Consider the following 14,483-nt stretch of genomic DNA (forward strand, 5'->3'; position numbering starts at 1 on the left):
GCTCATAATATTGAAGAAGCGTCCGATGTAAAAACCATGCAAATAACATACCCTGCGTATTTCTGGAAATCATACTTACGTACAATCTAAATATTGACACTTCTATATTTAATTCAACATTGTTGTTAGTGTTTCTGGAGTAAATAAATGGTACAAGTTGCTGTTCACGCGGCCCTACTTCAAGAAATACACTATTTAAAGTGAACAATATGTAAACAACACAAAATAAATTTGAAGCACATGATTAAAGCATATAATGTGCCAGCTCCTAATACTAATCGCAACGGATAAACCCTGCAATATGAAGTTCTCCTATGATTAAAGCCAGCAAACAGATTTCACCATTTCTGATTACCAAAAGCAAAAAAACATTCTTAAAATGTGGCCAGCTAAAATGAAGGAATTACTACATTAACAACTGATTCATTTATGCGAGGGAGAGTTAACTAGTTACTCTAGTTCATCTTAGGTTACCTCTTATATTGGAGACTCACCTAAGTTACAAGATCTGGCTGTCACTTTTCATTAATCACCTTAAAACACTGCATTTTCCACATTCAAGTACCAGCATATGATCTATTTAATTAGTGTATAAAGGGCTTCAGCTGTCCCTGACCATTTACATAGGCGTTGTCACTGAAGCCAAGTGCTAACAGAGCAAATAAATGAGGCGACCAGGAAAGAAAGAGGCTCTCCCCTTGGGGAACACCAGCTGTGCCCTGCGCCCCCGCAGCATTCGGCAAACCAGAAATGATGAGGCAGGAGGCAGAGGATTCTGACAACGCCCCTCACATTTTGGGTCCTGCCGAACCCATGTTGAGCCAAAACCGACTCCTAACTTGCCACTTCCCAGTAACCTTCCTCTGCCTCTTCTCACCCCGGGTCTCCTACGGCAGCTGAGGCAGCTTCTGCGTACAAAATGCAGAACTAGGTGAAGGCATCCAAACGGAAGAATATAAGGAAATAATTTCAAAGTTAGCAAACAAGAAAGTTGCCAGGACTCTCAGGGGCTCTGAACTTCTAAAGGAATTTCAAAGCCTGGGGAATGACTAAGAAATAGGAGAAGGTATTTCCTTTCAACGGCTGGCGCTGCTCCAAAGAAGAGCAATTCTGCCAATAGGAAGCAGTCGGCAAGTTTTCCTAAGCACGGTTGTTTACGTCCCGGAGTATTTTCCAGGAAGAGGTTCCAGTTCTGAACCAGGATGTGCAAACAGAAAAACTTACCGGAACAGGAGCTTTTAGGCATGTGAGATTTCAACAGCTGGCTGCTTTCCTCGGAGAGCTTGCTCAACAGGTTAAATACTCACAGAGAAGCCGGAACGCGGCTGTCGTTCCCTGGGACGGCACAGCAGCAAGCTCAGTCTCTCTTGTATTGCCCAAGCTCATTCTGCAACATCACCCCCAACGATGCACTGGCTGCATCTCCTCAATAAGTGTAGTGCCTTTACCTTTTTTCTTTTGCTTGTGGCTGTGGCCACCAATGCATCTCCACCCATCAACGTCCAACGGTGGGCACGAAACCTCTTGAGTAACATCACACCTAAAGACAGGACTCCCAGTGCACAACTCTAGTCTAGCCAAGACCTTAATCACATTTGGAAATTATGTTTAAAACGTGGCACCTTCCAGAACCTCCAAATCCTGTATAACCTGCACAACTCTCTGGTCCACGTTTTCCCACCAGCACCATGAAGGGAACTTCACAGGGGAACACTGGGCCGGGGACCAAGCTAGGAAGAAAACAGCCAGAGAGGTAAAGTAGGACTACAGCAGGGACATGGGTGTTACAGTAAGATAACGCACAGCCAAGCGCCGGAGATGCCAACAGCCAGACCTTTTAAAGGGAGAGGGAACCCCTGCCGTGAAGTAGAGTCAAGGACAGAGGAATGGTGTGGGAAGGGGATGGGCTCACCGTTAAGCAAGTTAGTTGGGAACAGGAGCCAGAACAACAAAGCAAAGCCCCAAAGTAAGACTCTGACCAACCACAACCTCCCCTTGGCCTGTGGGATTCCTTCACAATACCGGCAAAGGCGCCCACCAAAGAGATGCCCCGACCCGAGCCCGTGTCCCTGGCCAGCTGCTCCAACGCTGCTTGATTCCCGGGTGGAGGCTCTCAGGAACGGGCAGATGACATGAACCCTCCCAAGGGCATCCAGCCGCTACGTATAAAGATCTGTTTACATGACGGATGTTTGCAAAGCTTTCCAGTAACGTTTCATTTTTACACAATCAGCAGCGCGGGGTCGCTGGGAAGCAAAGCCTTTCCATTTGCTGCCGTGCCGATATCTCGTCTTCTTTTAAATTCCCAGGAGCGCTGTGCTCCTGTCTCTGAATGTGCAAGAGACGCTTGGTTCTCAGTCTGACAGAACAAATCAAATAAAGAGATCTTTATCTCAAAATACCGGAATGTCCTTGTAAACAGGCAGGTTTTTCCTTTACAATCAGCATTCTGTGACTGTGGGAGGGGGAGATCAGCTCTCAGAGGGGAGCGGGGATTAGCAGGCTGCCTCTACACCGAGACCTCTGCTCTTTAATACGCACGTCAATTTTTTGGAAAATGTAGTAAATTGGCAAAAAATTGCAACTGCCACGAAATTATACAGGTTAGTTAATTTCTGGTCTTGCCTGAGACCAGAGAATTCTTGAGTTTCAGAGGAGTCTAACAAAATGGAGCAAATGGGAATTACAATGCAAGTGAGATGCAGGGAAAAGTAGATACTATGCAGATGGAGGGAACATTCCGAGCTCTTTACATAGCTTGCTTGATCTTAAATTTACTGTTATCACTCCAAAAAGAGACAAGACATCATTACACCTTGTTAATAAAAGCTGCCATCCTGTATTCTGTAACATTAAAAAACGGAATTGCACACACAAAATGTTAGAAGCCATGAAGCATGAGATGATTTTGCTGCCAAAAAATCTGTGATGCAGAAAGGTTACTACGGGAGAGGGCAACAATGGAGGCTCATATTTTTTTTAAAATTAAGTTAATCAGTTGCTATACATGCGTCTACAACCGGTCTTTGGGTAGTGCGCTTCCCACCTGCCTTTTTTATGAGGAACTGTGTGAATTTATTGCTACTAAGCTTCCACCAAACCTGGAAGAGGGCACAACCTCTTTGAATGTAGGCAATGCTACTAAACTGCCCGAAGGATCTCCAAGGTGAGCTCCAGGGCCTGCGCTGCCGGGAACTCCAGCGGCAGTGAAGGGAGACCCTCTTTTCCTGAAAAAATGGCTTGTAAAAGCCCCAACCTCTCACCAACTTTCAGAATATCTTTGTTCCAGAAACACTAACGGCATTGTCTGAGTTAACTCCCTTCTCTGGTGAATCAGAGGCAAGGCTTCATTGACTCTGGTGATGGGAACGCTGATTCTGTTGGGATGGGGAGACAGAGAAGCCTACTCTGATCCTGTGAGTGCGTGTGATCTCTGTCACAAGATCCACGCTGCCCCAGTCAACTGACGCCGCCTGCAGTGGCTGGGACACCGCTGTGGGGAAAACACAGCCAGAACTCCAGCATGGAGTTCCGAAGGTATCGCGAGAAGAGCTGTAACGTGCCTGTGGCCCACGACACTGATCTGAGATGGAACGGAACCTACCCACTGCTCCCTGTCATTCTGGGGAGTAACAGGTACCAGGAATCCGTGTGGCTGGAACACCAAGACAAGGAACTGGAACGCAAGGTACACGTTTGTACGATGCTTGCAGGAGTCAGGGTTTAAAGTTGGACTCTCTGGGTCTTTTCCGCACTTTCTGGTGGTACACTGGAAACAATCATAGAGGCCAATGAGGCAGAGTTTCAATAACAAGGATTAATGGAGAAGGGACGACAGCTGAGCAAAAAATCACCTTTCCGCAGGACTTGCTGGCAGCAGTGTTACGAGAAGGCAAAGCCAGCCTCACTCCCTACAGCACGCGGTTAGGTTAGCAGCTCCACGCGGTAGGCAAAGGATACAGATTCTGCGTAATTCCTCGTGCGATAGGAGTATCACTTTTTTATTTTGCTGAAGAAAAGGTATGCCATTGTTCCCAGCAGGCTTGCCAGACTGCTGAAAAGTGAGATATCCTTTATTATCATGTTGCCTGTAAATCGTCCCCACTCGTTACAACAATTACAAGCAAGAGGAGCAGCATGAACCCCCTGAGTGTTTCCAAAAAGCCTGAACTGTTACAACTAGAAGGAAGGGTTGCCAGTACCCCAGACACAGAAGAAGGTGGCTCACATGAAACTCTTCCCCTGCTCCAGCTGACGACGAACTCGGCAACAAGGTGAGCAGAGTCTCGTACAGAAAGGTACTGGTTTCTTTCCAACTCAAGAGGGAGAGCACTAGAATTTTGAGAGATGCGCTCCTGAATCCCGATGTGTAATGATGAAATTTAAGATTAAGCAAAATGAATACGAAGTTCGTTACAAACATTACAGGTTTGGAACAACGCCATTTTAGGCTGCAAAACAGTTCCCCTTCTCATTTAATCAGCTATTGACACAGAGCTGGGAATACTCCAGCTGTTGACATGGGCTTGGGGCCCTGGGCCACTTCCCAAGTGTTTTCAGACACACATGGGGCAAACAAGCTCTTTTCTCAGACTATGCTTGTTAGTTAAACTGTCTTTTCTCTACACCCTCTTCTTTCATTTTCTTTCCCTTCTCTATTCCCCCCTTTTTTTCCTATGTAGATAACATTCAACTCATATTTCTTTCTCTGTATCTGATATTACACAAGGGCAAAGCCTCTCCACCTTTGTTAAACACAACTATTTCCTTTGGTGGGTTGGCCACCTGGCACATGCCCCGTAAAGCTCTGTCAGCAGGAACTAATGTGGTTTCTGGCAGGACAGCCTTCGCCTTGGCACATCCCTTAGATAAATGCTGGTGCTGAACTACAAGGCAGGGTGAGAACCGTTCTTGAGTAACTAGAGCACTGTCATGCGGATCACAGGCTTGAATCCAATGACTGAAAAAAAAGTAAAACACAAACACTGGAATGTGTAAACAGTGAGGTTTTTTTTTTTAAAAAAAAGGTGGAAATCCGAATTAAACTTGAAATCTTTTAATTAAAGCTTTCTGAAAGGGTATCTCAGTGCAAGGCCAGCTTTATGGAACTTTTCTTTGCCACTCTCTTACCCAGTGACTCTACCATATGTTTAATAAAAGACTTTACGTATCGTAACGGTAGTAACATAATATTTGTGAGCCTAAACATATTGTCAGTAACTACATCGCAGCTGGTCTTAGCAATGCTACTGAACTTATTCAACAGGAGTAGATTGTGGGGTGTCATGCCCTTCTTTTGCCAGTGATTACTGCCAACACTAGATGTGTTAATGGGTGCCGTTATTACGTTCGGGAAGGGTGGACACCACCAGCGCGAAGGGCAGCTTCCAGTTTTGAGCCTGGTCACACATCACTGCAAAGTGGCTCAGGTACCGCTATTGGTATAGCTGTCTCTCTGCACTTCTGAAGTTTACTCATGATCACAATTGTTTGTTGCAAAAGGAAAAAGATGCTTTTGCTCTGGTTCCATATAAAATTAAATAGGAAAATTAAATCACGGACAGACAGAAAGTTAGTATTTTTCTTCAGCCGTAATGCTAAGAAATCTGGGTGTCTGTATGACAAATGACATCATGGCTGGTCTCAGCAGCAGAGCTGCACATATCACAAAGCAGCAGAAGCAGGGGCGGCCCGCTCAGCATTTTGGTTTGTTGCAAAAAAGGGCAACTTACTTGAAATGAACGTCTGAAATCAGAAAAATATTAATACTGGACTTGCATTTTGTTAGAAAACAGGAACGTTTTAACTTGGGAATTAGAATTAGAAAAGAAACATGAGTCCAAACCCAGAAGAGACATGCAAAGGAGAAGCAGGTAGTTTTCAGTGACGGATATCTGAGGGGCTTAGCAGGAACAGAACAACAAACTTTTTTGCACTCAGACTAAAAGGCTTATCGAAAAGTCACCGTATTTTTCACAAAGGTGTCAAAGTAGAAAGGTGAACTCTCAGCCTTAACTAAATGTCATGCTGCAGTGAGTAAGGAAAGAACAAACACAAACTTACAAATGCGGAGTTTGTTCTTTGTATGGCGAAAGCATGGCAGAACTCCAGCCCTGGAGAAACGCCAAACCAGCAGACCAGCGCCTTTGAACTTTTAAAGCTCGTGTTTTTCCTTCACTGTTTAACAACTAACTTAAATTCAGTGTAGGAATTCTGTTTATTTCAGAAATAAACGTAAGTAGCCCAAGTTTCAACATTCCATAACTACTCTGGTCGAGCAAAGCATGGAAAGCTTTGGGCAGTGGGCTAAGGACACGTTTCCAGACGAGCCCCGTGCCCTCGGGGTCTGCGTTGCTGCTGGGACGTTGCTCAACAACCGCATTCCCGTGTGTGTCGTGCTTCGAGGCCGTCTACCTACAGAGCTTTTACCTGCTGGGGCCCAGGGCACCTCGGCTCTGACAGAACCCATCATGGTGCGGTCACGTCCTTCCCCGCACACCACGGGCCGTGGGTCACACAGTGCTGCCGCGGGGCAGAGACAGGCTGGATTTGAAGGGCAACCCCTGAGGTGTTTCTGCACCCTCTTGTGCAACTTCTTCTGGTCAACCACAGAATCACAGAACGGTGGGGGTCAGAACGGACCTTCAGAGATCATCCTGTCCAACCCCCTGCCAGAGCAGGGTCACCCAGAGCAGGTGGCACAGGAACGCGTCCAGGCGGGTCTGGAATGTCTCCAGAGATGGAGACTCCACCACCTCTCTGGGCAGCCTGTGCCAGGGCTCTGCCACACTCAAAATAAACAAGTTTTTCCTTAATTTTTTTTAATTTCCCGTGTTCCAGTTTGTGCCTGTTGCCCCTTGTCCTGCCACCGGGCACCACTGGGAAGAGTCTGGCCCCATCCTCTTGCCCCCCGCCCTTTAGATATTGCTGAGCATTGATGATGTCCCCTCTCAGTCTGCTCTTCTCCAGCTGAACAGCCCCAGGGCTCTCAGCCTTCCCTCAGCAGAGAGGTGCTCCAGTCCCTGAGCATCTTCGTAGCCTCCGCTGGACTCTCTCCAGCAGTTCCCCGTCCTTCTTGAACTGGGGGGCCCAGCACTGACCCAGTGCTCCAGGTGTGGCCTCCCCAGGGCAGAGCAGAGCGGGGGGATGACCTCCCTCGTCCTGCTGGCCTCATTCTTTTTAATGCCCCCCAGGAGACCACTGGCCTTCTTGGCCACAAGGGCCTATTGCTGGCTCATGGGCAACTTGTTGCCCACCAGGACTCCCAGGTCCCTCCCTGCAGAGCTGTTTTCCAGCAGGTCAGCCCCAACCTGTACTGGTGTGGGGGGTTGTTCCTCCCCAGGTGCAGGACCCTACGCTTGCCCTTGTTGAACTTCATTGGGTTCCTCTCCACCCAACTCCCCAGCCCAGCCAGGTCTCGCTGAATGGCGGCACAGCCTGCCCATGTGTCAGCCCTTCCTCCCTCACTGGCCTCTGCTCTGCTTTATTGTTCCCTTTGGCCCATTTTTAGCCCATTCTCATGGCATCTGTTATAGCTCCATCCTCAGCATTTACGTTCCCACCAAAGCTGTACCTTTTGCTCAGGTTCTGCTTTGGGACAGGTCGCCCCGGGGAAGGTGGCCACGGAGCAGCTTTAAAGGCACCGCCACCTCTGGGCCTGCTCGGTCCCTCCTCCGGACACCTCAACTGCGGCCACGTCCCCTCGCCCGGACGGGCCCACGCCGGGAGCCGGGCCGGGCCGAGCTGCCCGCGCCGCCGCGCCCCGCCCCTCCGCCGCGCGCTGACACCTCACATCGAGCCCCTCGTCTGATGCAATTCGCTTCCCCCCTTGCCTCCAGCCGCGGAGCCAATCGCGGGCGAGGCTGGGTGCAGCGTCACGCCGTGCCGGCCAATGAGGAAGAGCCACGATAGGTAGAAATCCGGGCGGGGCCGCAGGGGCGCAGTCGGCCGCAGCCGTGGCGCCGGGCAGCGCGTCCGCTCCGCTCCCCTCCGCGCCCGCCATGGCAGCGCTGCCCGGGGCCGCGGCCCCGCGCCTGCTTCTCATCCCCGGCAAAGCGGCCGAGCCCGCCGGCCGCCCCCTCTCGGTTGTCCTGCCGGCAGGAGCCAGCCCCCCGGGCCTGGAGGCACCGCAGCCGGCCCGCAAGCGGCAGCGGCTCACCCACCTGAGCCCGGAGGAGAAGGCGCTGCGCAGGTGAGTGGTGGCCGGTGGCGGGGTGGAGGGTGACACGGTCACACGCACCGTCCTGACCGCCGCCCTGACCCATAGGAAGCTGAAGAACCGCGTGGCGGCCCAGAGCGCCCGCGACAGGAAGAAGGCGCGGATGGTGGAGCTGGAGCAGCAGGTGGTGGAGCTGGAGGAGGAGGTAAGGGGCTGGGGGGAGCCGGGGGGTGGGCGGCGGCCGGCGCCTCGGCCTGTCCTCCCTGCCTCACGGCTCTCCGCAGAACCAGAAGCTACTGCTGGAGAACCGTCTTCTGCGGGAGAAGACGTGTAACCTCGCCCTGGAGAACCAGGAGCTTCGCTGCCGCCTGGGTTTGGATGCTCTGAAGACGGAGGAGGAGAGCGAGTCCAAGGTGAGCAGGCTGCCACGCTGTCGCCATCGTTCTGCCAAGAAAGTGGCTGCGTGGCCAAAGTCACCTGCCAAGGGGTGACTGTCTGGCGGTGGGCGGGAGGAGGGACCCCCCTGCCAGGGCTGGAATGGCGCTGCTGTGAAGAGAGACACTTCATGGGCCAGGAACACACGTGTCCTCCAAATGGAGGCTTTCCCAGAGAGCACACAGTCACTGAGTCTGAGGCGGGTGCCACTGGTGGTGGGGGAGATGGAGAGCTGACGAGTTCCAAGCTCTTTTAAGATTACTTCATCTGCTCTTCTACACCATATTCTAGAAATAAAGTAGTAACTGTGGTCACATATGTCTGTCTCAAAAGAACAAGAGGTATGGTGGAGGGGGTCAGGCTTTCATTTAAAGGCAGTGAACAAAAGAAAACTGCAAATGTATAAAAGTTTGGGCCGGTTTTGGAAGTAAGTCTTACTGTCAGGTTCCTACTGCAAAAGCAAGTGGAAAATCTGATGTTGGAAGGCTTCGCAGGAAGAGCGTGATCATCAGAATTACATACTGTCTGCCAGAACACTCACGGTGACTGGATTTTTTTTTCCTTGGCACAGGTTGTGAAGGAATCGCAGGTGGATGAGATTAGATTGGTGACCGGGTCCGCTGAGTCCGCAGCACTCAGACTACGTGTTCCTCTGCAGCAGGTGCAGGCCCAGCAGTCACCATTTCTGATAACCTCCACATGGATTCTGATGGCAGTGATTCTTCAGACTCAGAGGTGAGCATCTACTTCGACCCAAAATGCCTGTGAAATTCAGAACCACTGTGGATTTAAGGCTAGTGTTGTAACTGCTGATGTAAAGTCACTTGATGACTTCCCGTGGTTGGCTTCTTTTCTAAGACTTGGAAAATGTACCTGTGGCGCAGAACAGCTGTGTTGGGCTGTATCCAGTGAGTACAGGAGTTCACGCAACTTGAACAAGTCCAGTTTCCATAAAATCTTAAGAGGCTATTGACTGAAACAGTCTCTTAGCTCTTACAGGCAAAGTGTACAAATACCAAAAGCAAACTGTGCTTTTAGTGTTGAAAACATACTTGATCGTTTGGCTGATGTGCTGGCACTTAGTGAAGCTCTTCGAACTTAAAGCCTGTTGCTTATGAATGACTTCTAGAAATGTAAGGACAGCCATCTTTTGCCTTTAACAAAAAACAAACAAAAAAAACATGCACCAGAACAAACCCCTAAACTTTGGTCATGGGCAGGTCTGCCTAAGGCAGGTTCTGGTACTTGCTGTGCGGAGCCAGCAGGTAGTGTGGTGTCTGTACCCGATGGGCCAAGATCTTAAGGAGCTTCTAATAGAGGTTGTGAGTATCAGAATCATGTAGAATTCTACGGGGATTGCCAGTATCCTAACAAAAAAGTCAATGGATAAAGAATTTTTGAAAGATAATTAACTGTCTTAACTGTCTGTTTTGATAGTGGTGTTCTTGGTAAAACAGCCAGTTCTGTGATCACACTAGCATATTTTAATTTCCAGATGAGGGTTAATAGATGCCACAACTGATGTTTTTCTCTAACAGTAGTGGGCTGTCTTTCTAAAACAGTATTTTGTTCTGCAGTCTGATCTCCTGTTGGGCTTTCTGGACAGTCTGGACCCAGACATGTTTCTCAAATATGCTGATTCAGAGTCAACGTGCCTGGAAAAGCTGGAGGAAGAGATCTGTGGAGAAACAAATTCCATACCAACCTCCCCCTCTCCCTCTTTGGGGTCCTCATCAGCTAAGCTGGAGGCCATTAATGAACTCATAAGGTTTGATCACGTGTACACAAAGCCCCTAATACTGGAGATTCCTGTTAAAATGGGCGACCAAACCAATATGTTAGTGAAAATTGAGGAAGTATCTGTCTCTCCATCCGAAGACAAAGCTACCCCTGAGGTCCCAGTATCCGTGAAGGAGGAACCTGTTGACAGCTTCATGCCTGAACTGGGCATCTCTCATCTGCTTTCCTCTCATCGTAGCCTTGCAGCCTCAAGCTATCTGGATGCCTGTAGTGACTCTGGATATGAAGGATCCCCGTCACCCTTCAGTGACATGTCCTCTCCGCTTGACACTGACCACGCGTGGGAGGATAGCTTTGCCAATGAACTCTTCCCCCAACTCATCAGTGTCTAACTCAGTAGTGTTAACTCCCCTGGGATGACTATCCTGGCAGGATAACGGGATATGCCCCTTTAGGGGGTGTGTGAGGGGCGAAATCAAGTGTATTCAGGAAAGTGTTGCTCATTTCTACCCATGCTTGTAGATGGAGCAATGGCCAATGCGTTTCTCCTGGTATGAAAAAGCCTGAGGTGTCCTGTCCTCCCTGTGCCCCCCTGTCAGTGTTGGCTTAGGAGGGAGGGAAGTTTCTCAGTAACTTGCCAATTCTACATGAACCTGAAAATGTTCATTTTGTTTTCCATCTAAAATAATTTTAACACCAAAACCTGCAGTGAGATATTCATATATAAACAACTGGGTTAAAACTAAGTAGTCTGTAAGTCCTACAGATTTGCTATGTAAATGCTTGTTTTCCATTTGCTATGTAGAGTTACTTTCTGCATTTAATATTTAACTGTATCTGTGCAATTAAAGTGCAATGCAGCTCACTGACCCTTTTTTACCTTGGATCTCAGCGGGGAGGGGAGACTATCGGGGCGTTGAGGAATTTGAAACTATGAGAGTTTTAAGAGATCGGGTCTCTTGGTGTCTCATCCGTACGCCACCTTAATGACCAGCAGCGCTCCTGTGGTGGATGGAGCTGGATGCTTCAGCAGCTGCTTTCTGGGGGCACTTGGTGTTGCAGACTCAAGGCAGGTGGGTTTGTACGATGGCCAGAGCTGCTTGAGCGAAATCTGCAGCCTGAACAGAGCGCAGGTGGCAGTGGCTTCATGTCTGGATAAAACAATTGTATTATCTTCCTGGTGGCAAGTTATGCCACTGACAACACTCGGTCTGAGCGAAGGTGGGTGTTCGTGAAGCAGTGCGAGACATGAATGGGGTGAAAAAGGTGCAGATTCTGTGTTACCGCAGGATGTTCCTGAAGCATAAAATTAACTTTGCAAGAGCAAACTTCAAATACCATGGGAGGAATCTGTTGTCCTCGTCCATTTCTTCCAACATCAGGGTACTAGAAACACTTGAGTTGGAGTGACAGAGAAGAAACTGAAATTTTATACTGAAAGTGTGAGAGCTGTTCCAGGTGTTTGCACAACTGTTCTTGGTTTAGGTGCTAGTTCATGTTTTGCATTAAATTTTGACAAAAATAACTCGAGGCAGGGGAGGGAAGGAAACGGGGGATGGGACAGCAGGGTGTATTGGTCACTAACAGGGGGACAGGACTGCTTTGGATTACAAACCCGAGTAACCTGTAGTAAAGCACTATCTGAATAGTGGAGAGCAGTAAAAACTACAGCTGTGCAGTACCAGAAACTTCGATTAAAAGAGATAGACTTTGAGTAGTCTGAGAATAAATTGCTTTACTTTCAAGCTAGAAAATAGGGATGACTGCAAGAGGACCCTTAGTGCCTAATGCGTGCTGTTGTGAATCCAAAAAGCAAATGGACAAGTGAGAATTGGATCCATAGTTTTGCATTACTTTTGTCAGTATTATTGGAACTTCACATGACATTAAAAAGAATGAATTTAAGTACAGCAGAAATAATATAAGGAAGAAGTTAATTTCTTTTAAAGCCAGCTTCGATTCATTAAAGTAGTTAGTGGTGGTTTGAACCAGCAGCTCGAGTAAAGTAGTTTGATACCTGCATGTGTAAGCTTTTTGGGTCTCCTGCAAACGGAATTCAACGTAAGAGCCTGCCCTAGAGCAGCCAAGTGCTCTGCAGCAACGGCTGCTGCTGCAGCTGGGGGGGAAGCGGTGGTGGCGGAGATCCCCTTTTCTCCCCCGTAATTGCAGTTGCTGCCAACTGTTGCTTTGAAGCAGAGCTCTGCAATCCTCCGAATCGTCCTGGTGCTACCATGGGTGGAACCAGGCAAAAGGATGCGAGTGGGTGCTGTGGAGCACAAAGCTACTGTCTTGGTAGCGACTCCCCTGCAGCGTGTCCTGCTGCTGCCCTGGCAGGCAGGGAAAGCACTTCTGTGGCCCGTAACGCCGCAGTGTGGGGACTGCAGCACTTCACTGGTGCCGCTCCGCTGTCCCGCTCTCCCCTCCTGGAACAGCCTGCTCGGGGGGGCTGGAAGACCTGTCGTTTTGCCACCCCTCCACCTTCCTCCAAAGCTGCCTGCGTGCCACGGCTCTCCCACCTGAGCTGCTCCTGTGGGTGCCCGTAGTCACTGGCCGGCCCCGTCCCTTGGGAGGGGTGACCTGTGCTGGTCGGCTGCTGCAGCACCCACCGTTTGTGACCGTGCGTTGGATGAGTTGTGAAGGTGATGTGAGATGAAGCGGAATGGATAATCCTCAACACTGCCTATTGGAAAATCACTCCCGTTGATTACCGAGTAACTTCCCGGGGTGATTCACCCGGCAGCACCGCCACCCCGTGCCCATGGGGCGTGCTGCATGCCGGATGGGCACGCACTGCTGCTGCCCGCTTCCTATAGCACATCGCTTAACTTGCCTCACAGCTGAACACTGTCTCTCGATGATCTTTGACATCTAAAAAAAAAAATCAAGGAAAATGCTGTTACGGTCACATTTCCATTGTATTTGGAATTGGGCTCTGTTTAATAGGTTCACATCCAAACCTTGTTAAGCACAGTAGGCAAAAATGTTCAATGAAGTAGTATTTACACTGTTTTGCTTCCTTTTTTTCAATTTTACAGCTACAGATATTTCCTGACATGCTTTACCGGACTTACTGGCAGCATTAGGTTCCAGGACAAGCTGCTAATGTTTATTGAGATCTCTTCCACTAAGAGTTCACGAATAGCTCTTGTTGGGCATCTAGAAGCCTAATAGCATTCAGAATCTCTATTAGTGCTAATATTTTTTACTAGAATCAAGTCTATCAATACAGGATAAGGGTTTTTTTAAAAAAAAAAATATATATAGTATATCAACATCTGCAGATTAAAGTGTGAGAATTTGAAGTGTCAGCAGAGGCTTTTTATCTGAGATCTTCCTGTAGCTGTGTCCTGGTTTGAGGACCTAAACCACCACAAGATGCTTCCTGTAGATGGCTGCTTTCTGCCTGCTCTAACTTCTGGTTTGGAGCCCTCCTTGCCTCGCAAGCAGCGCGGATCCAGCCCCAGTGGTTCACGTCTGTTACATCTGCATTTGATTAAATAAATCTTCTGTGGTGGAAGCCACGCATCTGCTGTAGCAAACTGGCACAAGACACAGGCTCTGGAACAATTGCAAGTCCAGCTCTAAGTCCGTGCCAAAATAAATTCTGTCCCTCTCCCCAGGGCTGGCTGTAGCACACAGATTCCCCCGCCCACCTCTGCAGCCTCCTCCCAGCCAGCCCCCAGAGCCCGACACAACCCTTAACGCGCTGGGGTTCACACTATTCTTTCCCATCCTCCAACTCTGCAATGGAGAAGTATTTAAGATTTGCTTAAATCCAGAGTACAACTTTAGCGATTCAATGCTTGACTCAGCCTGGAAACTTCATGGGGTTTTATTATTTTTTAATATAACTCTGAAGTGCTGTTTTTCCCCTCATTTTGAAAGCCAAGGTAATACTGATCTAGCACACCCAGCTTTACAGCAGCTCGAAAAAACTCTTGAACAGAAGACATAAAACAAATTTTAATAATTATTTGTATTGGAATGTAACACTTTGCTCTTTTGTTTAAAAACTCTCCTCAAACATTTCTTGATTTTATACAGAACTAAGCAAGCTAGGCATTCTTTATTTCACTCTGAAGCTAAATGAAAGACCTGAAAACACGACCTGTAGCAACACCTTTTGGCAGCCCTTTGCTTTGTTAGAGGC

The 14,483-nt window shown here is 48.6% G+C and overlaps 1 protein-coding gene across 1 annotated transcript; it reads left to right on the forward strand.

Moving 5' to 3' along the window:
- Positions 1-7,908: 7,908 nt before the first annotated feature.
- XBP1 (X-box binding protein 1) lies at positions 7,909-11,198 on the forward strand. Its single transcript, XM_063351363.1, is given in 6 exon segments — positions 7,909-8,191; positions 8,267-8,363; positions 8,443-8,571; positions 9,165-9,218; positions 9,221-9,328; positions 10,171-11,198. Coding segments are annotated over 6 exon segments (1,134 nt in total). The 5' UTR covers positions 7,909-8,000; the 3' UTR covers positions 10,726-11,198.
- Positions 11,199-14,483: the final 3,285 nt, after the last annotated feature.

The sequence above is a fragment of the Chroicocephalus ridibundus genome, chromosome 13 (genome assembly GCF_963924245.1).
Source record: "Chroicocephalus ridibundus chromosome 13, bChrRid1.1, whole genome shotgun sequence".
NCBI classification, from domain to species: Eukaryota; Metazoa; Chordata; class Aves; order Charadriiformes; family Laridae; genus Chroicocephalus; species Chroicocephalus ridibundus.